The sequence below is a fragment of the Apis cerana genome, linkage group LG9 (genome assembly GCF_029169275.1).
Source record: "Apis cerana isolate GH-2021 linkage group LG9, AcerK_1.0, whole genome shotgun sequence".
Lineage (NCBI taxonomy): Eukaryota > Metazoa > Arthropoda > Insecta > Hymenoptera > Apidae > Apis > Apis cerana.
In genome coordinates, this window is record NC_083860.1 from 6,050,091 (window position 1) to 6,077,813 (window position 27,723).

General features: G+C 31.8%; 1 protein-coding gene across 3 annotated transcripts in view; it reads left to right on the top strand.

Moving 5' to 3' along the window:
- Positions 1–27,723, top strand: part of LOC108003743 (inaD-like protein) — a 109,356-nt gene that overhangs the window by 54,487 nt on the left and 27,146 nt on the right. For all 3 annotated transcript variants that reach the window (XM_017066224.3, XM_017066232.2, XM_062079162.1), the window contains 12 exons: positions 3,227–3,361; positions 3,744–3,902; positions 5,366–5,539; positions 6,034–6,253; positions 6,533–6,834; positions 7,048–7,272; positions 7,467–7,640; positions 8,359–8,520; positions 8,630–8,872; positions 9,431–9,661; positions 21,377–21,482; positions 21,874–23,680. In XM_017066224.3, the coding sequence (XP_016921713.2) occupies positions 3,227–3,361; positions 3,744–3,902; positions 5,366–5,539; positions 6,034–6,253; positions 6,533–6,834; positions 7,048–7,272; positions 7,467–7,640; positions 8,359–8,520; positions 8,630–8,872; positions 9,431–9,661; positions 21,377–21,482; positions 21,874–23,680 (3,938 nt within the window). The remainder of the gene's footprint in view (positions 1–3,226; positions 3,362–3,743; positions 3,903–5,365; positions 5,540–6,033; positions 6,254–6,532; positions 6,835–7,047; positions 7,273–7,466; positions 7,641–8,358; positions 8,521–8,629; positions 8,873–9,430; positions 9,662–21,376; positions 21,483–21,873; positions 23,681–27,723) is intronic.

A 27,723-nucleotide genomic window follows, 5' to 3' on the forward strand; every position in this document is an offset into this window, starting at 1 on the left:
ATTTTATTATCAGCACAGTTTCCTATTTGCCGTCTTGGCTATATTACTCGGCGTTTAACTCACTTTGATAAAGTCGATCGTCAGAAGAACCGTCCAGAAACTATGTAGAACGGAAAAAGAAGAAGAAGAAAAAAAAGAGATAAAAAAGAGAAAGAAAAAAATACTTCCTCGAGAGGGAACGATTTATCGAAAGTTTAAAAATGTCCTCGTGACGATAAATCGAGTTGCGTTGAGTTGCAATTGTTGACTTGATAAGTGATAAAGATTCCTGTGCAACTGAAATCATTCTAAATTGTTCGTTAATAATTCGTTCGTTACGAAGAGGAGAGTCGATAAAAATTTAAGGTTCTGAGTAATTGCTTCCGGTTGATGAAATATGACTGTTAAAATAGTACGAAACGAGCTTTCTTTCTTTAAATTGATTAATAGGGGCTGCTCCTTCGAGAAAGTTAAACGAAAGTAAGGAGGTTCTGCTTTGAGTAATATTTCTCTTTCTTTCTTAATAAAAGTAGAGGAAGATTGAAAATTGAATTCTGACGTGTAATTGTAGTATAACAATGTGGAGACGTTGGAAATTTCGAATTTTCTGATGAGATTTGTATATAAAGTTACTAAGATGTAAAAGATAAAAAAATATATATTTATTTGTAATTTTTCATAAATATTTTTCTTCTTAAGTTTAGAAAAATTTTAGTATCATAAGAAACATTTGAAATTCCATTAAAAATATTTAATTATTTTATTTTAAATTTTTATTTAAAAAAAAAAAATATTCAAAAGTTTCTTTCTTTTCAAAAGAAAAAAATTGTTTTTTGTTTTCTCCTTTATTTTTCTTGTTTTCGATAGGGAAATCATGGTATCTTAAAAATATTTTTTTAATGGATATTTCTTCCCACAAAAAAGAAACAATGCGAGTTTTTCCTTAGATTTTCCTTTCCTTCGTTCCTTCATTCTCTTGTTTTTCGTATATTTTTTCTTGTAACAAGAACTATTGACCTATATCCCTATATTCTTGTGATCTTCTTCCATCTTACCTCGTTCCTAACTCAAGCGATAATTAGAAAATTTCATCACGTTAATTGCGATATTTACACGCTTTCTTGGGAGAATTTAAATTTTGTTTGTCGGAAACACGAGTCAAAATACGTTTGTAAATATTATCTGTTTTGTGGATTAACTTCAAAACGTGGAATAATAAAGAATGTGTGACAAAAATAATAATAATAATAATAAAAAAGATATATAATTCATATATATTTTTATGCATCAGTATATTTAAAAAATATTCTTTAAATATTATTCTTTAGATAAATTAATAAATATATAAAATATATTTAATTTATTATTTCATTTATTTCCTATCATTTATACCTGCTAGATATTTCTTTATATTTAAAAGAACAAACTTTTCTCATGCTGCTATTATAATCTTCAACAATTTTATCTTTTCTAATTTCTGAAATAGAATTTCTTTATAGAATAATTATTTGTATTTTTTCTGAACGAATTGTAATACACGATACAATATACAACATCTATTTCTCAGCTCTTTCTCTTTTTTTCACTTCTTTTTAAAAAATATCTACTTGATATACGTATAATAAATGATAAGTGTTGTGAATCGATGAAAGGTTTCAGAATAGCTTGAAGCAACGACAATATATCAAGCTTCTTTTTCTTCTTTTTCTTCTTCTTCTTTTCTTTTTTCTTTGCAATTTTAACACATCTTGTTACCTGACAGGAGAGGCAATGTACATACCCGAGGCAATGAAATTGAAAGAGAGAAAATGTAACACGAGTTTTTTGTCGACCCTTGTGAGGCTAATTATTTTAGTTCTTCTGATATCTATAACAGTTTTCTAACGAAAAAGAATCTTTTAAACGATGAATGAAATAATTTTAATAAAAAATGGAAATTATAAAAGTTTAAAATTGAGGATTCTCATTTTTTCATATTTCATAAAAATTTATAGTATTATTATCTTCAGAATAATTTTGATTAAAAATTATTCAAAACAAAAATTTGAATAAACTTGAATTTTTATATTAAATTTAAAAAAATTTTTTTTTTAATTATTTCAATAAAACGAGAATTTTTAATTAAAAATTTCACATTTTATATAAAGAATTTTTGATTTAATATTATTTTTAATTATTTCAGAAAATTTTTCTCCATTATTGAAGAAGATTTAAACATATTGAATATCACGCGAATCGTTTTAATATCGTTTTCACACATTGAAAAAACCTCGACGCAAATATATTTTATAAAAGAGTCACTCTTTATTTTTTTTCAGTTACCACGATTCAACAATTACGCATAGCGTGCTTTTTTTATTCGAACTTTGACAATCTCGATGCCTGATTCATTTTAAAATTGTTAGTGAATGCGACATAATTATTATAAAATGAAATAATATGATTTTGTATACGTTAAATTATCGTTTATGAAATATTATTTTTGCAATTTATTCGTTGTTTCATTTTAATGACATATAGAGAAAAAATACGAATGAAAATTGAAGGATTGGAATAATAACGAATATATATCATTAGTTATTATTTTAATAAATTTTGTATTATAATGAAATGAGTCTGAAAGTTGAAATTCAAATATTGAAATTTGTAATTTCAAGTTGTACGAGTTTAAAGTTTCCCTCCAAGAGTTTGAATTTCAAGAGTCAAATTGTAGATTTCAAATTAGAGATTGGAAGTTCCAAGTTCGAAATTATAGATTCGAAATTGTATATTCTTACTTGCTAGTTTGTACATCGAAATTTCGAATTCGAATTTCCCAGTTGGAAGATGGAAATATACGTAACTTGTAATCTCTGTTTTCCATTTATATGTGGTTCAAATTTCAGATTTGGATTAAAAATTCCACAATTTTTAGATTTAGAAATGACTTTAAATATCGTATTTTATGATTTCCTAGTTTCTAATGAGTTTCTAAATATAGGTCAGAACAAAACCTAATCTAAATTAGTTTAAATTTATAGTTCTAGTAATTTCTAATATTTCTATCCCCAACTAATAAATTGAAAAATCTAGATTCAAATTGAAACTTTACAATATTTCATATATATTTGAAATTTCTGTTCTATTCTATTTCTTTCCATAATTTTTGATTGATTTCTTTGTTAACTAAGAGATAAGATAAGCTTGATGATAAATGGCGGATCGAGCAGATACATCATATCGAATTTATGTATTGGTACTGTTGTAGCTGAACACGGAATGGGCACAAGTTGAGGTAATAAATCTGATCAATGATGGCAGCGGTCTTGGATTCGGAATCGTGGGTGGACGAAGCAGCGGTGTTGTCGTCAAGACAATCCTTCCAGGAGGTGTCGCCGATCGAGTAAGTAAATTTGACAAAAATAATGCAAAATTGTCAAATAATATCAAAATCCATTATTTCTATATAAAAAAAAAATCAACGTATAAAAATCTTTCATTCGATACTTTATAATTTTATTTTCTTTTAATTTAACATTTTCTACATTTCCATCCTTTCATATAACAAATTCATTTTTTCTTCCCTGAAAAAAGTTTCTCATATAATATTCCATAAAATATATAAATCGAATTAGCCGGGATATTTTGGCATTAATCTCGAAATAAAATTCCATAATAATAATAATAATAACTGAAATATAATGACATAAATTAAACGACACAGGAATATTTAATGGTAATCGATCGGGGAATTAAACACGACTCGTTCTCGATACAAATTTCAGGATAATCGGTTGCAGAGCGGGGACCATATATTGCAAATCGGCGATGTCAATTTGCGGGGAATGGGAAGTGAACAGGTTGCGGCAGTCCTGCGACAATCCGGCACGCACGTGCGTCTCGTTGTCGCACGACCCGTGGAACCAACCTCGCCGGATTACCAGGTATTACTGATTAACATTTTTTTTTTTTCTTAATCTTCACAATCTTCCAAACATTGCATCATGCGATGGAAATTTTGAATATATTGAGATGTTTGGAAATCGAGAGTTGGCAAAACTTTGCGAAAATTCGAATTTGGAATTGAAGAATTTTGGAATTTGAAAATTTGAAGCTTCGATAATGTAGTGATGAAAAGTTTGAAAGAAACTTTGAGATAATTTTCTAAATTTGGAAATTGGAAGATTTGAAGATTATCTCAAAGATAATTTGGAAAAAAATTGCAAGAAATGTAATGAAATTTATTTTAAAAGTTTGAAAAGCTGAGAGATTGATACTTTGAATGTTCAAAATATAGAAAAAATTGAAAATTGCGTTGTTGGAGATATTCTATTTTTCTTCTGTTGAAATTACTTTTCTTAGTAAAATTCTTGGTCTTTTTTCCCCCTAAAAAGTCTAATGAAATGGTTCAATCGGAATTCTCATTAATTAAATGGCGGCGAGGCGTTTTCATTAAATCATTGGATCGGTCTGTTTGCACGGTAAATAGTGTCATAATTGATCTGGAAGGCATTATATAAGTGGAAAGCACTTTAACTCTTCGACTTTTCTCACGTGGTAGCTATGTCATTATTTTTATTAATTTTTTATAATACAACTTATTTACGACTTCATTTAAACAAATTTATTTATAATAGAAAAAAGTACTTTGTCCAGCTATTAACTTAATGGACAAGGATATAACAAATATGCTAATTTTACAAGTTTAAAAAGCAACTTGAATATGTTAAGTTAAAAAGAGGAAATGGATTCATAATGATACTAATTTCTTAACAATATCTCAATATTTTCATTCATTTTTATGATTAAGAATGATATAATTTAAAATAGAAACTTATTAAACATTACGTATGAATATATGCAAAATGTATGTTAATAGGATTATATATTATTGATCACAACTACTAATGGAATATATAATGCAATCATATTTAAAATATGCTAAATAAACGAAATTTTCCAAAATAATTGCCAACTAAAAATAAATCGCATGAATCGAAGATTCATATTCCCATAATTATATCAAATGACAAAATCATTTTAAAAATTTATTGTCATATGACAGAATTTTCCACAAAAATAAAGTAACACGATTATCTTTTAATCACAATAATTTTTATAGAAAATTTCACTACTTATTTATTCCAACACTGCTACGTGACAATATTCTACCAATAATTACACGATCAATAATATAAATCTATACTATACGATTCTTCGAAAATATATCTTTTTTAAATATACATTACACGTTACTCGATCATTGATACGTACGAATCAATAATGAAAAACTTACCAAATCGACCATTATAACCATGAATATAGATAATATTTATGATAGAAATAAAACGGATCGTCCTCGATACGAATTTCGAGGCAGAGATTCCAATCGAATACCACGTTTCAGGCACTCGGCAGCCACGCTCCGATCGTACCAACCAAGATTCTGGGTGACCCGGAAGAGTTGGATCGTCACCTGGTGCACAGCGTGCCGGAGACGTACAACATGCGCCACGTGCAGCCCGACAGCGCGTACGACAACGGCTTCATGTACTCTCAGGAATCTGACGTCGAGATGCACGTGAGTCGGTTATAGGTTTATGAGATTTCATTGTTCTTCCACTTTGTTCTGCACCTTTCCATCGGTCGACACGTTTGTGTCAAGATAATCCATCTTTTAGGGAGAAAATAGATTTGAACATTTCTTATATCAAGTTGAAGAATGAAAAGTTAATTGAAAATAAATTTATGATATACAAGTTTCGATAATTAAATCGCTTTGGATCAATCTATTCTTTAGATAATTCCATGTTTCAATCGTCTTTTAAGAATTAATTTATTCAAATCTCTTCCTTAATAATAATTCTTGTTAACTCGTTCTAATATTTTTAATTAATAAATTAATTTGATTTTTAATATATAATTTCAAATCGACTGAAATGTAGAATTCCTTCCATCTTGCTCTATTTTCTTCTCTTTATCTTTTTACTCCTCTGTTGATTCCTCGAATATTTGCATATCATTCCTCGTTATTATGCCCGAGCTATTATCTCGAAAGGATGGGTTATTCGGCAGGCAAGGCCAGGTCTCATCATGGACGTAGTACGCAACCCAATGCCAATTGGAACGATGCCAGTGATACCGACGGTTCCGGTGCAGATCCCGGAGCTTCCGGTCCTCACCATGGACACCATTGATGTTAACTCACTGCCAGAAATGGAACGATTCACCGTCGAGCTTAAGAAAGACATTTACGGCCTCGGGATTACCATCGCTGGATACGTGTGCGAGAAAGGTAATCCCCTCACGCGAGAAACACAATAAGAATTATTTCTGGAGAATTCGAAGTTGAAGAAAATAAAAGTCTCGGAGATATTAGGCCATTAAAAGAAAATAGTATTTGGATTATCTTTACATTAGTGAAAGTTGAAAGGTTGAAGTTTGGAGATGAAAGAAATTTTTCTTTCTCTTTGGAATCTCCAAATTACTATCCACGATCTTAGAAGAATTATATATCATTAACTTCACGATTGAAATATAGTATTTTTTAATGCACGTCTGATCCTGGTTGCAGAAGAGTTGTCTGGCATTTTCGTGAAGAGCATCAGCGAGGGAAGCGCGGCAGACTTGAGCAACAAGATTCAAATAAACGATAGAATAGTGGAGGTGGACGGCCATTCTTTACAGGGTTACTCAAATCACGAGGCCGTGGAGGTGTTACGACGTACAGGGCAAACGGTAGTCCTTTGTTTGGAGAGATATCTACGTGGACCAAAGTACGACCAGCTTCAACAGGCAATAGCGGCCAGTGAACTGAGACTACCTCAACCGAGCTCTCCATCTATCACCAGTTTGCCAAGCTTCCCGATTAGCGCGGTATTTTCTTTAAAATTCATAATAAAATCAATATTTTTGCACGATAAGGTACATATAATATGAAAGAAAAAAAGATAATTAAATAATATTGAATTTTACGTATAAATGTATAATCGTGATTTAAAGACTTGGTGTTATTATATTCAATATTTTTTAACAATGTTCTTAATGCACCGGATTTTAATTCAATGGCAATAAAATATTCCATTGCAGGATGGAGAAACTACTACTGAAATAGAACCTGAAGGAGAGTCGCATACAACTGTGGACAGCGCGATTCTCCAGGAGGGTGATCGCGAAAGATCGTCGGATGAATTGGACGACGCTGCCAATGTGGAAGCATTGCTGAGCGATCCATCCAGCGAGCTTACGCCTCAAATTCGTGCCGCCATTAAGGCTAAATGGCAGAAGATCGTCGGTCCAGACACGGAAATTGTGGTGTGTAAATATTCGATTATTGAAACGTTAACGATCCATCTCTCGATTTTATGAAATTTAAATCGATTAAAAAAATTTAGAAAAATAATTTCCACGAAAATTTTGTCGTTTTACAATACTTTGAGAAGTAAAGTTTCTACGATAAATAATAAGAGAAAATAAAAAAAAAAATTTTTCCTTTCCACGTCAAATAGGTGGCGCAATTGAAGAAATTCGCGGAAGGCAGTGGCCTTGGAATAAGTCTGGAAGGGACTGTGGATGTGGAGAACGGGCAAGAAGTGAGACCGCATCATTACATAAGATCGATCCTTCCGGAAGGGCCCGTAGGACAAAATGGAACGCTTCGTTCCGGGGACGAATTGCTCGAGGTAATGCAACACTTTGATTCAACAAAGTCCAAAATTTTGCCTTGCCTTTAAATCCAATTAAAACAGGAAGGATTAACAAAGCCTGTGGCAGAATGATGATTTAATAATTTGCAAATCCATCCTCGGTTTACTTAACAAATTGATAAATATATCATTATTTAATGATGGATGTAATTTTATCATATGTATTTTATCAGCTGTTGTATATCGGTATCGTTGCAAGTTATAAATATTTATTAAGATAAATGAATAATTAATTAATAATATTATAATTAATTAATAAGCATAGAATAATAAATTATTGAGAAAATAACAACGTAATAATATAAAATATGCCGTTAATCAATTTCATAGTGACAAAACTATTTTTTATATAACCAGCTATTTCATCGTATATAAGCTTATTTGCTTTGATAATTAGAATTGTTGTTTCTCTGAGGTGGAATAATTAGATCAGTATAATGCTCACAAATCCATAATACTTGTAATACATTTCGATAGATCTGAAAAATTTTTAAAATATTTCAAACTTTTACGTACAATTTTTCAAATTTTTATCTGTTTTTTATTAATAGAGAAAAAAACACAACATTAAAGAGCCCTTTGAATTATAACTATAACTAGCATTACATATCATAAATCTTTCTTTACCAATAGTAGTAAGAATAAATCATAAAAGAATCATAAATTAAATATCCAATTTAAACATTGTCAACAGGTGAACGGATATCGATTATTAGGTATCAACCACATGGAAGTAGTTAGCGTGCTAAAAGAATTACCCATACACGTTCGAATGGTTTGCGGAAGAAACATCGCCTCTCAGGATCCTCTTTGCCCTATCGACACTGCTCAACACCAAGCCGCTTTCCAAACCAGAGTAAGAATATCAAACATCTTCCAAAAAAACAAAAAAAAAAAAAAACAATAATCCAATTTCTATATATTATTGACAATTAGAACGTAACCAGGTAAAACCTGTTTTATAGAGTATCCTTGGAGGATCTTTGCAAAATTTGCTACCAACGATGGACCGTCTGGTGAAGGCAAAGTCTGACGGCTCGTTGGCGTCGACGACGACCACAGCTACGGTGACGGATGCCAGTTTGAACAAGATGAAATCGCGATCTTTGGAACCGTTAACTGGCCTGGCGATGTGGAGCTCCGAACCGCAGATCATCGAATTGGTAAAGGGAGAACGGGGCCTTGGGTTCTCCATTTTGGATTATCAGGTATGGGCGTGATTTAATTGAATTAATTTAATTTATTGAAATGTTCTAGAAAGCATAGCTAGATCAGAGCTAGAAATATATTTATTTTAATGAAAAATTTAGGAAAAACATGAAATAAAATTCCTAAATTGTGAGTAATATGGTAACTTCCAAACGAATTTATACTTAATTTATACTTAAAATAAAAAAATTATATGATTACTATATTATAATTATATGATTACTTGGTATCGATTTTTTAATATCAAAGAAAATATTATTATAATTTATAGTTTGTGAAAGAGAGAAATATTGAATTAATATATTACGTAATTGAAAACTTGTACAATGGAGGAAACCATAAAATCGAGGCAGATTGATCTAAATGATCTTATTGTATTACTATATATTTAAATGCTTATGATTTAGTAAGTTACGTTAGAAATTAGATTATCCTATAACGAGTCTGTAATCCAATTTGTGATAAAATCTTTAATTCTTTATATCAATGAATATTCGATCCAATCACCAAAAAGAAAAATCAACAATCACTAACAAATTCACGTCTGTTTGTTCCAGGATCCAATGAACCCCAACGAAACTGTGATAGTAATAAGATCACTGGTGCCCGGTGGCGTGGCTCAGGTCGACGGGCAGCTGATACCAGGAGATCGTCTTCTATTCGTCAACGATATCGCCCTGGAGAACGCGACGCTGGATCAGGCGGTGCAGGCGCTCAAAGGCGCCCCCAAGGGCACCGTGCGGATCGGTGTGGCCAAGCCGTTGCCCATTCCAGACAGTATTGTCCAGGTGAGCGATCAGGAGGATCGAATTGAACCGACCGCCGATAGGGATAGCGAGACGGCCACGTGCTCGATCATGGATAGCCACAAACAGAGGCGAGAATATTTCAGGGAGCGTAAAGTGAACGTAATCGAGCCACCCCATCATATGGATTTGATCGAGGGTTTGAAGCATCAGCACAATCTTGTCAAATCTGAGAGTTTCTGAGAGCAATGATTTAGAATGGTTTTAAGCCTATTCAAGCCTAGATTATGAGCATCTTCTACTCCTGGATATTATCTTATTGAGACAAAAATAGAATCAGAGGGTAAGCAAGAATAAAATAATATATATATATATATTTTTAATTCTGTCGTGGAGAAATTAATTTTAATTTTGCAATCACTTTATAAGTTGTATATTTGTTACAAGATATACGTGCATTGTAGATGAAAGTGATGAAGGATAATTTTTTGATATATATAGCATTGATGCATATTTGTGTTGTTGAGAATCTTTGTTTTTAATTTTTCTTTTATTTATTCCAAGATGAAAGGAGTAGGAGAAGCCCACAATGCTCGTTCTGGTTTGGATATTGATTTATATATACAATTTGATCAAAGTAGCGTTTATTTACTATGTATTTAAATATATTTCTTATCTTAATATTAAAATCAATTAAATGAAATAAAAAAATTGACAGAATTATTTTTACGAATACAAATATAATTGTTTACAAGCTTCTTATTTTAAAGATCAATAATTTTCTGTATGTTTGAAGAAATAGCAGATTAATTTTTCCATATTTTTTTTTTAATAATATAAAAGGATCAAAGATAAGAGAAGCATAGAAGTACGAATTAAAATATAATTTTGTATCATTCTATTGTTATTATTCAGTTAAATGATAAAGCTAACTTGATCAAATTACACATTACAGTTAGAATATTTGTTTGTGCGCTTGCTCAATCCCTTTGTTACTTTTTCGAGAGATTATTCAGCCTCTGTTTCCGCGACTATCGAATCTGGATCCGCCTCGCGACTCGCGTGTCTTCGAGACGACCGATTTTTCCACCGAGATTTGTATCGATCGTTCAATTGGACTTTTTTCGGTTTTTTCTGGATATCTTTTTTTATCTTGTTTTATCTTGTTGGAACTTGAATCAGAGAAGATGCTTGAAATGTCTTTCCCCAGTGTCATCCTTAAGGATAATCGCGATTGTGCAATAATTCCTACGAGTATTTCCGCAGAATTTCCGTCCAAAGGCGATCTCTAGCACATTCCATGTCGTGTGATTCAATATTTAAATAAAATTCAAATAAATATAACGCTTAATTAAAGTTCTAAAAAAATTTAGTGTAAATAATTTTGCTGTATAATTAGATTGAAATCAGTTGGTCGTTCAAGCTCATTTCCCCCACTAATATTGAATTTGATATTTATATTTTTCAAATTTTTATTTACAGTTATATTCATAAAAAATGATAATTTAATTATTATTAAGATACATTAATAATTTCGAGTGAGATCATCTTGTATCAAATTTATACGAATTTAATTTGGATTAAAAACAAATAATAATAAAGAAATAGTTGATTTAAATTGAAATGGTGGGGGAAGCGCTCTTATGTGACCTTGAATGGCAAGAATTAACTTCGAACGAATTACACCAAGCTGTAAAAGCAGTCAAAGTTATGCAACAAATTTCACACGGCGTTCAATGTGCCAGATACTTGTTTAACATTTCAAACAGTACTTAATTCAACTTTATGATTAAAAGTGTTGTTTAACTCGCATAAGTACTTTTAACTTGTTGAACAGCGATGCATTATACATCATGCTGTTATTAGAAAATCAAATTTGTCTCGTACAATTTAACGAAACAAACTTTGAACAAAATGACAAATCTAATTGATGAAATCGAATTGATGACCATTCTTTCTTTTTTTTAAATGCAATATTATTACGTATATCAATTAATTTCATTATCAATATTAATAATAAGAAATAATTAGAAAATTATTATTATTACCAAATTAAATGAAGTTTCTCTCGTTAGCTTCTCTTCTATATATTTTTGAAGAGTTTTTACAGATTTTTCATTCACACACAATTTATAAAATTTTCTTTAATATCATGGATTTAATAATATTTTTTTATTTTAGAAAAGCATATATATATTATGTATATATATATAAGACTGCCTATTATTGACCAGTGTAATACGTGGATTTATCTATTTTTAGGTATACCATATTTTGCAAATGGTATTTTTTAATGAATATTATTGCAAAAATGAAAGTTAATGATATAAACGAGAATAATATTCGTTTGCATTTTAAATAAAGATTTTACAGCGTGTATGAATTATCGATAATAAATAGGGTGCTATACAGGGTTGTTTTTATTTTTTTTTAACATTATTCATCCTAACCCTATTCCATTCCTGTTTTTTCTTTTGTTAGCATATTTCTTTATATATATTTCATTTACTTTGTTAATTTTTTGTTCTCTAAACCGCTTTTTATTTTTTTTAATAATATTTATTCAGTTTTATTTCTTTGTTAATTGAATATAATGTATATTTTAAAAAAAAATTTTCGAATAAAAACAATAAATATTTTTACAATTTTATTAGAGGAAATAAATTTTTAAATTAATTCTCTCTAAAATGTATTATGATCTATGAAACATGTAGAGAGATTCATTATATTTTTTAGCTCAACGACTTGAAAATTCGGTCTAATATTTTCACATATTTTATTCAAAAAAGAAAGGGAAACAGAAAATCTAGCTAAACGTGAAATGTTTCGTGCAATCAATATTTTGATCTAATATTTTCTGTTATTTTAAATAAAATAAATAAAATATCAAAGATATAATTGTAATCTTCACATCTATCGATAAAATAAAATAAAATGTATAAAGAATAATAATATTCATTACATTATTATAAAATAAAAAAATCAAATATTTTAAAATTAAATTTTGTTGTTGAACTAACAATACCAATTAATAATAAAAATATTAAATAAATTAATAATTCAAAATAAAAATATATACAACGAGAAATGTATATCTAGAATGAAACATAAAAACCAATTGCCAATAAATTGTTTACACGAAGCAATCAAAAACAGTTTCACTGAAACGACGAGCAATAAAATAAAACTTGTAACTCGTTTAACGAAACGAGCGTTTCTCGTATCGTATAATTGGGCCACAATCGACTCAGTTATTCGATCATAGAAACGAAGATTTTCAACTCTGCATCTCAACTTGGATAATTCTGTTGGCATTGCAGTGTAATATATTATTGCCAATAAATCAATAACAAATAATAAATAAAAAATATAAAGTACGAAAATTTCTTGTACGTTCGTTAAAGAGTGAAATAAAAAAAGTTAATGCCAGTTTAAAGAAAACAAATGCACGTGCTTGTGAAGAAAAAAAAGGGGTGGCGCGAGAAAGAAAGAAAGAAAAAAGGGTGAAACGATGAGAAAATTGACCGTTTGTTATTCAGTATGGTTGTGCAATTACCGCGGATGGGTATATAGAATGACCAGCCATCGAGAATTGCTGAGTAAGTACTGAACAAAACGATTGTAATAGTGAATGAAAGTTGCCTGGTAGAGTAGCTGAACAGAACGAACAAATAATAATTATTCATTCTTTTTTTTTCTTTTTTTTTCTTTCTTTTTTTTTTTTTTTTTGCATTCGAGTGATTTTTCACTGTCCTTCGAACGAGGCTCACTTGATACACACGTGCACACCAGATACACACGCATATATACCAACCACGTGTAATACAATAACAGAACCTTACTATGTATAGCGATCTTCCATTCTTTATTTCCTTTTAGCGAATTATTTTTTTTTTATTTTTTATAATATTTTTTTTTCTTCTTTCTCTTCCTTTTTTTTTGTTTTTGAGATTTCATTTAGAATTTATGTTAGTTATTTTGTATGTTCACGTAATTCGGTGGGTAGGATAGAAAAGGGGTTGAAAGGGGGAGAAGGAAAAGAGGAGTAGATGGAAAATAAGAAGAGGTAGTTTTAGATGAATTGTAATATATTTTTAATGGATGGATGGAACAAAAAAATGAAATTGGTTGGTGTAAAGATAATTTTCGTTTGGATATTACTGAAATTTAATTTTTTATATGAGATCATGAGATATTTATATTACACAATAATGTGACTCACTCACGTAATATTTATAATTTAAAAAAGATGAAATTGATAAATGATGAATAAATGATGAAAAGGATTACAATATAGAAACAACGATGATATTAAAATAATCAATATTTAATATTGAAATTATTTATATAGAATAAATTATTCAATTAATTTATTATTAATTATAGTTAAAGAATTAATTCATATTTATATTTTATTGCAAAAATGAAATTTAATATTTTTAAATTTACGAAAAATTATCAATCATTAGTAATTATTAATTTCTAGAAATTAAAATATTATTTTAATAGTTTCTATTTTTTCTAATAAAATAATTTCAAATAAAGAAAAGAAAATTAGATTTTACTAATTTTTCGTTTTTATTTCATAAATAGCAAAGAAATGCGGCAAAAAAGAAAAAATAACAATCTTACAGGAAAACAAATTAATTTAAATTTGTAATCGTGAAATTGATTTATTCAAACAATTTTATTCGTTCAAAAATTCATTCATTCTCTTTGCAGAAGTAAACGAGATTTCATTATCTGTACACCAATCTAACACAGTTTAACCAGATCAGAAAGATCATCGTAAAAATTAAAGCACTAAAGAGAAAAAGAGAGAAAGAGAGAAAAGAGAATGGTTACTCGCGTGAGCTCACCGAGGAGTCTTCAGAAGGCTTCTCGACAAAAAGGGACAAAAGACCACAGTGTAATGAAATTAAATTGTAAAATGGCAAAGACATTAACTCATACATACACTTTAACCATACTCTAAAAGGAAAGAGTCATTCTTATCGTCTCTTTCTATCTTCTTCTACTTATCTCAAACTCTTAACAATTCTGTTGCATTAAAATTTTTCTCTCTTTCTCTCCACATTCGCACGGAGAGTTTTATGGTGTTATCCTCATTTTTAAAACATCCCTTAGTTTTTAGAAGCGATACAATATATTCTGTGAGTAAATGTTTTTCGTAAATAATTTTTTGATCAGAAATAGAATTGGGAATAACTGAAATTTCAATATGTTAAATGATATTCTGTGCATAAGGAATTTGTAAGATATTAATGATGAGTCAAATTTCTGTTCTGGATGTGAGCAGAAATATTAGAATATTGATAAATAGCAGCTTTTGAAAGGCAAAGAGATTTTATGTAATATTAACAGTAAATATTTTATTTTATTGAGAATATATAGAATATTATAGAGATAATTATATCATCTAATTCTCAAAATTAATAATGTTTAAAAAAAAATTTTTCAGAATAATAATACTTTTCTTTTGGAAATAAATAATTCATATAAAATTAGTATTGGATTATATAAATAAGTAATATAACAAAAAGGAACTAAGAAGATGCCATGGCGTAGAGAATAGAGATCCAGTTTTTTAATCAACGGAACTCGAGTTCGAATCCCGTTAATATCCTTTTCATTTTTTTCTTCGATTCCTACATTATAATATAAAAATAAATAATATATGATTAATACAATTAACAATATTAAAAATATTAACAATTAAACTCTAGAAATAACAAAAAAAAAAAAATTATCAATTTCCAAAATAATAACAATTATATTTACTCTAAAAATAATAGTAAAAAAAAAAAAGAAATCCCATTAATTCGAATTCAATTCGACAATTTCCAAAATACTTAACAATCACACCTACATAACATAAATCATCTACATAATATAAAAATAAAAGTGAGGATAACACCTAAAAATCTCTTCAATCGAATCGTCTCCATTCCTTCGATCCTCGAGCGCGTATGTACGATCGATCACCGCTGATATGCGACAAAATTCCTGTTCTCACTTATTCTCTTTTTTTTTCTTTTTCGTAGAAGTCTACTAATGCATTCCACTATTGTCTAACTACTCACTGGCACCTTTCTTCACTATTATCAGCAGGCTCTCCTCGTTGGCCGGGAATGGACACGTGTTACCATTAAACACAGGGGACACTATTATCCCCCTGGACTACACTCTTCTCAACTAATCGAATCGAATAATGTAACGTGGTATACGACGTGTTGGATTATAAATATTCTAAATCTTACGCGATACGCTTATACGATCGATTTACTCCTCGCTGACTTCCTTATCTTATTCTTATTCTTCGTTATTTTTTTTTTTTTTTAATTCATTTTCTTCTATTTTTTTTTCTCATTTATTCTATTATTATTCTTAGTCCTGTTCTCTCGGATCACTTCCAAATATACACGTGATACGCACGAAAGATTTGGATCGTAGATTGACGCGTGTACACGCGGACTACGTTCAATAATTGAGTCTCGAAGGCACGCGATAATCATTCGTTAGTATTTGGTCATTCGTTTTATCATTGTCATTTTGTCATTTTCATTCTTAACCCTGCTATAGTGTTAAAATTTTTATAATTGCGTGGTTAGAAACAATTTGAACGTTTTTTTAGTATAAGCTTGAAGAAATTATTTCTAATTTTTCTTCAAAGTATGAAGTGGTTCAAGCAAATAGCAGAGTTAAGTGTGACTTACACACATCGAATATATTACGATGCATACATCGACTTCTAAGTTTCACGAAACTTGTGCATCACACTATGGATTTAGATGGTTATATTTATCGACAATTTTCGTATAAATATATAATTATAAATATAAATTATACCATATAATTTTTTCAGATTTTTTTCTTTACTGATATATAGTTTTAAACAAAATATATAAAATATCTAACGTGGCAGAATTTTTTATCTGATCTGTCTGCAAAAATATGAATTTGCATAAGCATATTATATATGTCAACTGATGATAACACGCATGATATGATTTATATTATGAAATTTTGAAGTCGATGTATTTCAGTGTGCACAGGCCATATTATTTGATCGTGTCGATGCAGCATTTACGACAGGATTTCAGAATTAAGCAAAACGAGAGCGTGGGATTATACGATGATGGTTTACTGGCTTTGATATAGGTCAGCTGTTTGCGGTTTGTCTTGGCTTGGATGAAAAGGCGTAGTAGAGATGAATTGATTAAAAATGGCTAAGAGTATGAAATGACTGGAATTTCTGGATAAATCTTAATAATTATGAAATTAATAAATTGCATCGATACGATCAAATATAAAACAAACAAAAAAAAAAAGGAATAAAAAAATTGAAGACATAAGAATTCAAGTTAAATAAAATGGACGAGGAAAGTTTCCAAGTTTCTTTCGAATTTAAAAATGCCTAGATAAAATTCATGGCGAACCATTTATTCATGGAATCTAGAAAATAACGGAAGCTCGATTTCGATAATCGATTCGTTTCAAAACTTTCGAAACTTTTCCTTCGCCAAACAGATCCTCGCAAGGCAAAAATTTCCATCGAAATAGATCCGAATAGTTTCTTCGTGATTTCTTCGAATTTATTTTGATTTATTAAACGCCGTTCCTTCTCGTGAAAATTGTGAAAAATGAAAATAAATGCGAATATTTGCCTTGTCGCGATACATCCATTCTGAGCTTTCGTTGCAACATTAGTTATACTTACACGAGCATGAATCTTTCTTATAATAGAAGGATATTGTAGATGTATTTTCTTTCTTTCTTTTTTTTTTTTCATATTTTCTTAGTTCGATTAGAAATTGTAAATAGGAGGATTCGTTTTTGATGGGATGATTTTTGGGATGATTTTCAACTCTTAGCTGAAGAAATAAAATTAAATTGATATTCTGAAATTTCTTCAATTTTTTCCAATTTTCATATAAAACTTCTTATATGTTTCAATTTTTTAAATCTTATTTCAAATTTTAACAAATTTTATAACAATAGGAATACTTTATATGAAAAGAGATGATACCGTCAATTAAAATTTTTATTTATCGATGAATCATTTATTTTATACACGAGTGTAGAGTATTTTTCTTTTTTTTTTTTAATATTTCATCCTGATATTAAGAGTTGAATTAAATCAATAACAAATTTCGTACGAAATTTTATCCTTCTATTGTTAAATAGATCTACTTTTCGTTCCCGATGTAAAGTGATAGTTACTTATACAGGGTGATTTTAAAATTCGATAAAAATCAAAAATATACTCAAAAGAGAACTATTTAAATATCGTTTATTCCATCGTATAATTTTTAATTTCTAAAACTTATTTACTCTGCAATTGAAAATATTATACGTAAAATTGATTTTACTGAAAAACCACCCTGTATATTTTTATAACAACGTTGATCCGCTTTACTTCTCTGCTCCGAAATTAGAAGGAATGCTCGCGTGGAATGGCGTAATACAAGATCGATCGCGACTCGGCTCAACATCCATCATCATATTCTTCTTTTTCTTTCTCCATTTCTTTCTTTTTCTTTATTTTTTTTCTCTCTTCTTCTTCTTCTTCGACTATATCTTTAATAATTGTTCTCGCGCGCAATTCGCACGCGTTCCCGCTACTAATTCGGCTATTTCATTTTTCATTTTCAGGGCAATGCTTAAACGTCCAGACCGGAAGTTGCGAAGTTTGATCAATTTGCCGCAAGTTAACCGACCAAAGAACGAACGAACCGAAATATTAAGAAAACGAAAAAATAGGAAAAAGAGAAAAAAAATGAATTGCTATATGAAATACTATATATAGTATTTATATATAGTATATCTATATATATTATATATATATATATACATACACAATGTGCTCGTCTAATGACCGTTTTAATAATAACAATGATATTCATATCGGAGAGCAATGACCAATCATGATGTAACATTATACATGGATGTTTTTTCCCTTTGCTTTCACGTGTTCTTCGTGTAACCCTTTTCAAGTATCCTCTATCCCTTCGTTTCAGTTACATCTGTATTTATTCGTTTATCTATTTATTCTTTAATACTGTATATAGGGTGTACATCTTTTTCGGAATGTATATTTGAAACTTTATATCTTTGAAAGGAAAATGAAAGTTTTGATTTTTCTCTTATTATTGTTATTACTTTCCACTTTTAATGGTTTTTTTTTATTATTATGTCGAATTTTATTACGATTTTCGCGGCTTGGAATTTTTTTTTTATATTGCATCGGGAAGGTATCGTTGTGTATCATAAATTTCACAGTGCATTCAATGTTTGGTAAGTTTGAAAAATCTTAAACTTTACTCGATGTGCTTCTTTCTTTTATTATTCGTGATGCATTGGCAAAATTTTTTAGAAAAGTTTTTTAGAAACACCCTGTATACCATGTTCACTTGAAACAACGATAATTCAAACATTAAGATACAACGATTAATTTGTGAAAAAAACGCTTCATTTATTTTTATTCAATATTATCACGTCCAAAATTTCTTAACTTTAAATTTATTTATAAATATTACAATTATATTTTTTTACATCTAAAGACTATATTTTAAGTATAGGTAAGTTTCTCTCAAACATTGATCGAAACGAAACTAAAAAAAATCTTCAATAAAAGAAAAAAAAAATATACAAAATAAAACTAGTTCAAATCGATTTTTTCAATTTCACCTTCGATCTTAATTTTATGGCGCTCCAATCGAGGTGCAGCCTTTTTATTTTGATCATAAAAAAATCTACGGATAAAATCGCGAAAAGTGTGTACATGTGTGTGTGAAATCTATTTTACGAATAACTCGTTGAATTTAATATTTCTTAAAAAAAAAAAAAAAAAAAGAAAGAAAGAAATTAATTTATATCTCGAACAAATACAAATAGGAAACACGCAAGAATAGAAAAAAAGGTGAGGAACGATCGAATTATCAGTTCGTGATTTTTCGTATATTTTCTATATAATAAAAAAATAATTTCCTTTTTGCATTGTCTAATGGCGGCTTCTATGAAGACAAAACGCCATCTATGAAGTATCGTCGAGAGATACATTATTGTATTTAAGTAGGTGATACCCCTTTGAACCTGCTTTCTTCTCGCTAAAAATTCTTTTCAATTCTTTGTTCAACCCTTTGTCTCGTTACAATTAATTTTCCATTAATTTTAACTTATATTATCTAACAATTACTTTAATTGTTAATTTGTTTATCGCGAATAAGATGGATTAATCGAATTCCAAGTTAATGATTTGCTACAATTTAAATTCAAAGTTTTTTAATTATTCTATATCTATTATTCTATGTCTTGTTTAAATTTTCATTTGGGAATTGATGATTTTTTTCCGTTTTTCTAATTATAAATTTTTCCATCAAAGGGTTGAAAACGAAGTACTTCGATTCCAAGTACTTTTGTAAATGTACAATTTGTAAATAAAAATATCGTATCGCTTTTAACATTTTCTATTTTCTCCTCTCTGTGAAGTAATTCTCTTTAAGTAATTCTCTTTGATCAACGATCGAGAACTCGATCGAGAAAGTATTTTAGATGGACAAACATTGTTGAAAAATTCGTTCAACGTCAAAGTGGTAGTATTAGTCGGTTTTCCTTTCGGAAAAACCATTCCAGTATTTCACTAGCATCGCAATTAATCTCTAACAGAATTAACGAGATCTATGCATCCCAATATAAATTTTAAAATAGCTGCAATATTTTCCATTTTTATTTTGATGGAAATTAATTGCAATGCTGGTTAATACATCTGAATATCTTTTTTTCAGAACAATTGAAATTTATGTAGCAGGATCTCGATTATCCGTTTGAAGTAAAGATTATGATTCAGAATAAATTGATTGCTTAGAAAATAATCGAAAGATAAATAAAAAATCCTGATTGACGTGCTTGGTCAATTTTGGATCGTTCACTTTATTGAAAAATAATCTTATCTGAAAGTAAGTTGTATATAAGTAGAAAAAAAGAATGTACATTATCTCATCTCAAAAAACAAGCAATTGAATTTTTAAATTATTATAAATATATATTAATGTTAAAAATAATAACGAGGAATATGTAGTACGAAAATAGAGATGTAAATAGTAGCTAGTAATTACTCATAAGTAATTTTTGTTCAAGTTGTTGCTTTATTCTGATTCTCTTCACACTGCGTAAATTAATTACCCGAAACTTCTTCTGTATTATAATTTCCAGATCTACTTGCTCGTTGACTTCGTATTTCTTGTGCTTTCGATTCGAGATGCTGCCAATAATTCTATATATTAATTATTAAAATTAATTAATTCACGATTCATTTATTGTTTCTCCTGTCTGACCATATACGATCGTTTCTACTTACAATATCTTCTTTTTAAACATTTTTCAAAATTTTTATCACAACTCATAATATCCTTCACATTTCTTTCTCAACGATGGAAATACGTAAGACGAAGTATTAAATATTGTACTCGAAAATATCAGATTCGTAATAAAAAAATATCAATTATTGGCAACATCCAAACTTCTTTCTCGTTCCATCTAGAAAATGATCACGTGTTTCGTGCCAGCTCTGTACATTTATACATCATTCTCGAAGTAGCACTTGTCTAAAATCGCTTCTATTGATATCCATCGCGATTCGTACCCTTTATATCGTGAAACCGCGTATAATGGAGGATCGCCTTGGTTTCGCGCGAATTAATTGTCTGATTATTTTCTTGGTTCTTTTATGTCCTGTGATGGTCGATTCTACGGCAGAGGGTGCCGCCAATTTGTCCCGTGAGACGCAGCAAAAGCTTCCCAAACGAGAGCGAGACGACCGATCACGCAGCCGAGCTCGAGGACTTCCTCTCCTCCAGATCAGGTATTCCACAATGTATCGATCGTAAAATCTTTATGATTTTCATCGATTTTTTATTAATTTTCATTAATTCAATATACGAAGAGTTGGCAAACATATTCGACTTTCCTTATGATTTCCATATTTTCATTTCCATGGAAGTTGAATTGCGAACGGTATCCCATTTTTAAAAATTTTTTTGCAGCAGAATCCTTTCCAAAAATATCCGACAAATAAAAAGTTCCTTTGCTACAGAAATATCCCATTTTATAATAAAGATTCGAGATAATTTTTTCTAATAACTGTATAAAAAGACCTTTAACAATTTTCCACAAGATTTTCTGAGATATCTTAGAACGTTCCATAGATTCCAAAAATTCCTAAAACCCTTTCCTGATTTGCATCCAAATTTCAGGAGTGACGGAGCTCTCGATGGACAAACCAAATGGGATAGAATCCGAAGAGGAGGAGGAGGAGGAGGAGGATCACTGGAAAGACGCATCGCCCATCACGCCCACTTGCAGTCCCACCAAGCACCCGCCCAAAACTATCGAAACAAGGACGAAAACGGTGGAAGTCGAGGTCCACGACTTCCAACCCACCAGCCCTCTCGAAGGAAAGGACGTGATCATCATCGACAGCAGCGCCACTCCCCCTAGCAAGAAGATGGCGATGAAGCGAGAATCGACAGGCGTGGAGAAAGTAGCGCCGAAAGTGAAATTAAAGAGAGAGCAGGTGATGGAGGCGGACGAGCCGAGATCGCGAAAAGTGCCTGGGATCGTGGCTGGACCATCGACGCACGTGGAAAAAGAAAAGAAAAGGGTATCGACGACGAGGGAAGCAGCGACCAGTGACTCGTTGCCGGACAGAGGCGCCAAGAAGAAGACGCTGACCAGGGAACAAGACAGAAGATCCTCGAGGAGAAAGATCGAGGAGGTGGACGAATCTTTGGTGACGGATGTCGTGTCGAGGGGAGGGGAGTTGGACGAGGGATCCAGGAGGAAAAGGGGGGATGCGGAAGAGGCGACGATCATGAGGAGCAGGGAGGAGAGGAAGAGCCTGAGGGAGCAGGAGTGCATCGAGAGAGTGACGGAATTCCTGACCAAGCACAGCGTGTTGACCTATCCGGAACTAGCTCTAACAGGTGAACAGGAGGAGGAGGAAGCGAAGCCACCGCCAGATGGCGACGCCAACGTTGTCACGCGTTCCCCATCCAATCTCATGGAGATCCAGGAAGCATCGATTCGAGGAGCGATCGAAAGCTCCTCGAGAGAGGAGCCTCCCCTGACGAGAACGAGAAGCGTGAAGAGAACCGAAGATGGATCCGCGAGGGCTCTTCTTCCATCCCCGTCCACGGAGAAACCAGTTTCCACGCGGACAGTTGGCAAAGAATTGGCCGTGACACCTGGCAAGCCTCCAGAAACTCGGGAGGAGGTTGTCAAAACAACGATCCAACAGTCGAGTTGTCCAACGGAGGCAGACGTTCCGGCGACGAAACGTCGAAGCTCGATGAGAAAGAGGCCTGGAACATTTTCCAGGGAATCGTCAAGGGAATCTTTGTTGGACGACACGAAGAAAGAGGTGAGGATACAGGAGAACGTGGAGGAGTTCTTTTTCGAGGACACTAGCGAGCAGATGACCGGTATTGTTCCGGAAGTACAGTTGGTCAAGGCCAGGATAATCACAGCGGAGGAGGCGGCGGCGAATAGGATAGAGGAGGCGATGAGGATCGAGGTCCACTCGCCACCGGAAGTGGCGGTCGTCAACACCGACTCGGTCAGAGTGAAGAGCGGAAGGGTTCCATCGCCGGAAACGGTGGACATGTCCCAGTTGCAATTGATCAGTTTGGCAAAATCGACGTCCGAGAATACGTTGATCGATACGGTTGGCGATACGGAGGAGAACAAAGTTTCCGAGAGGAATATCAAGGCTGAGATTTTGCTGGATCTGTCCAAGGTGACGGACGTTGGGGGCGAGGGGGAGGAATCGATGGAGGGAGAGAAGAAGGACAGAAGGTTGAGCAGAACAGGGAGCGAGGGGTCGAAGAGGAGCGGGTTGAAAGGTCAGGGGAGATTGAGGGAGAGGGACGATTTTAAAATCGGAAGTTTGGCGCAACCGGATGAACCGGAACTCACAATATTGCTGGAGAACGAGAGGAGGAGGAACATTGACGAGGACAGAGACAGTTTGGTGGATTTCGGCGTGGAGAAAGTAATTAGGAGGTAAGTGGAGAGATAAGTGTCGTTCATGATGTAATGTGTTAATTTTTTAAGATAATTTCGATTGAATGTCTAATTTAGTGAAATTTCTGATTGGATAAAATTTAAAGATTTCAAACATTTGGGAATTCAACGTATTTGTTAAAATTGTGCATAAATAACTTTAATAAAATTAGAAATTCGATTTAAATTTATTAATTTCTGCGAAAAAAGCTGTTAATACAATTTCGTCAAATCTTTAAATCAATAGTCATTAAACCAGTTAGTTCCGTCAAAATAGTATTAACTAGTTGAATGCATTTCAGCTGATTACAATTAGTTCAATTATATATGTATCATTAGAATTAAACAAAAGGTAAAACAGATTAATCATATCGCTAATTCATTGACATCTATCTCCAACAAACAGACAAAAAAAGGAGACAAAAATAAAAATAAAAAATTTCATCATAAAATCATCAGATTAAATCATTATTATGATTGATAAATTGAATATTTTATGTCATCAGCAGATCAATTAAAGAGATTGGCAACTAATTAAACGCAACAAAATTATAAATGGAATAGTCTCGTGGCATAGCATAGGAAAGGGCTTCGAATGTCGATTAATGTGCAATGTTATTTTCCAATGTGCAACCAATCCGATGGATTATACCGGTGACCGTAGAAATGCGCACAATTAGTTAGAAATCTAGGTCGTCTGGAATACCACACAGTGTTTCGCGACCCGAAAATTCTATAGCCCTTTTTCCTCCTTTACTATTTTTTTCTTTCTCTCCTCCCATTCAGCTGATCAATTATTTTTCCCTACTCGGCACCGAGTTCCTTGCAACTTTTTTGCCAATCTGTTTTGCCAGTGAACGAGAAATTCGCTTCTTCCAGACAAAACATTATTTTCTTACGGGGGATAAGAAATGGGGAGAGCGGAAGTTGTAGAAAAAAGAAAAATGCCAGAATACAATTAAAAACGCGTACTTTCATCGAATCGTCGAAAGAAAGGATTTAATGTTATTATTTCAAGGGGAAAAACAATCTCATTGAACAAAATAAATCGATCATTAACAAAGGAGAAGATTCAAAAAAATCAGGATTAACAAAAACTTCGAAAAACATAATTAAACATCTCATCGTTACGCAATAGAATCAAAAGAATAATTAATATAATTTCTAGGAAAAAGAAAACTTTCCATCACAATTTGAATCTCTATTAAAAATTTCATAACAAGATTCAACCAACTTCGAACAATCCCGGTTTGAAATTCCTATTATCAACGTACCGACAAAGTTCCAAATTCTTTGCAACCCTTGTGAATCCTCTCACCCCGTCCCCACATCCGCGAGAAACTCGACGAAGCCAAAACGAAACGTCACAAAGAGGCTGGTGTTAGGAAGGCAGGAAAAGTGGGTTAAAAGAGTAGAGCAATCTGTGTGTTGGTGCGGCAACCGAACGGGAATACAAATGCGAAAAAATGAAGGGGAGAGTGGGGGAAACCAGAGAATCGTGGAACGAAACTGGACGATAAGAGATAAGGAGAGGAGTTGAATAGGAAATGCGGAAAAAGGAAGAGGCGAGACGTCACCAGGGGGCAAAACAGAGAAGAAGAATAAAGAGAAATCTTTCCTTGTTTTCTCGTATAGTGCGATTCGGCGGTTGATGCGTTAATATACAGGGTGTTCCTTTTGATTTTATCGTGGAAGACGTGTTCTTTTTTTTGTTTTAATTCTTAAATTTTAAAATTCGTTTAGATCACGAGTAAGTAAGCGAACAGAAATTTTTCTCGTGAAAATTTGTATTCTATATATATAGGGTGTCTTGAATATAATAATCAAAATTGTATCGTCTATTTTCTTTCGTAAGTAAATTATTATTATTATTCACTTCGTTTTAGTAATATTTGAATATTGAAAGAATTCGAAGAGAGATTCAGAAATAGAATAATACGTGTATATAAATTCTACTTTATATACAGTTTTACGGGAATCTTCTTGAGAAAACAGGTCGAGGAATATCTTTTTTTTTTTTGGTCTATGAATATTTTACCTTGGATTCTTATCGTGGATCACTGATAGCTCGGTATTAATATTGTACGAATTCTGCTTGCCTTGAAAAAGAAGGCATTATCTGTTATTAGTATCTTCTCGAGTTCTGCGGTATCTTTAATACTTAGGATTATTCGGAAAGCTTGAAATCAGATAACACGATAGATATTCATCTATATAATGGGTCAATCTATATAATGGGTGAATTTATCATTAAATCGTTCGAGGCATTACACAACAAAACAAATAAATTATTTAGTTTAAAATTTTTGCAAAAAAATTAAAAGTAGTTCAATAATATATAAAAAATTATATAGAAAATTTATAAAAATTAAATTTTCGATATATATGTATAGTTTATTTTTATATGTATTTCGTTGGTGAAACGTGTCAAAAAGTATCTTTCTTTTACGAGAATTTTATCCCAGATTTTCATTCGTTCGCGAAAAATCTGTGCGGCATGGCACGTATAAATATTATATAAGAATTCTACTTTGCTTTCAAAAAGAGAAATTTATATATTATTCAACATTATACGAAATCTATCTATCATTAGTATTATTATTTTCTATTATTTCTTATTTTTGTTAAACAAGAAAAAAGGTAAAATTTTTCTATGATAAAAAATACCACATATTTTAATCATCTTTCTTTTAAACGATAGAAACAATTTAGTCAACAAATCGAAATGATTTGTACGCAATTAAAATAAGTTTCCACAGTCTTTGATTTAAAATTCTCTTTGTAATTTTTATTTGAGGTTTCTGATTGGATGGAAATATCTAAATTCTTTTGAATTCGTGCCCTCTCGTCAACCATTCAATCCGCCAAAAATGTATTTATTCAACAATCGACGTATAAATGTGCTTTTATCGTTAGACATTATCATATCAATTGGAAATGAATTCCTTTTCATTCTTCTCCTATTGTCAGCTATTGATTTTTCGATCCGATATCGTTCTTACTGTCTTTGAAACGTTCACTTTTATCAAGTGAAAGGAAAAAATATATATATATATACATAATTTTTCTACAAACTTCTTCCTAAATATTTCCAACAAATAAAATTTGTTTCCAAATCCAAAGGAAAATAAGAAATAAAAATAATTCCAAACATTCGAGAACCAACCAAAACCCTCAAAGACAATTCCTCGCAAAAACTAAACAATTTCAAACATTCAAACACACCTTATCTCTCTCCTCATAACCCCTCTCAAATATATTCATACACAAACACGATAATAACTCTCTAAAATCCTCAACAAGTTCAAAAAAAAAAAGCCCAAACCCCAAACCTCGAAAAGAACCACCCTGTGTATATCACCCTTCATCTTTCGTTGAAACGGGACGGAAAGAGACGGGGCAGAAGGAAAAAGAGACGGAGGAAGCTCTGCGGCAACCCGAAGCTGCTCCTCACTTCCTCCCACGCGGTTGCAAAGCCTCGCTGCGCTCTCGTGGATTCGCGCTCTCACGTATGTACCCACACGCACATCCAGAAGCGAGAGTAACGAGCCTGCGTGTGCATGCACTCGCAGGAGAACGCTCCTGGAGGTGGTTGCTCGCGATTAGTCACGATTCTGGCCGCCTCGGCATCGCTCCGCGTTAACACTCCACTCTCGGTGGCGGATAACGGCGAGAGAGATATTCCAAGAGAGAAGGAGGAGAAGGAGGAGGCAGCCTGGTGAAGTTTGCACGTGTAACAACGCGTTCGCGTGTCTGTTGTACGGGAGATTGTGTATGAGATTGTATGAGGGCGTTTGAGGGAGAGGCGCGCGCGCGCGCGTGCGACGCCACGTTTTCGACACACGGAGAGGAGCGTGTTGTTTATTAGATCAGTGTAAGCCAGTTTGCAGTGACGCAGCGGGACGCGACAGTGGACACCTTGGCTTCGTGGAGGAACGTGAGAGGTAGATTTCTTCTTCTTTCTTTTGTAAAATTTTTTAAAGGGTTTTAAAGGTTTTTAAATTAGGTTTCTTTGATTTTTTTTTTTTCTTTTGAAGAAGAAA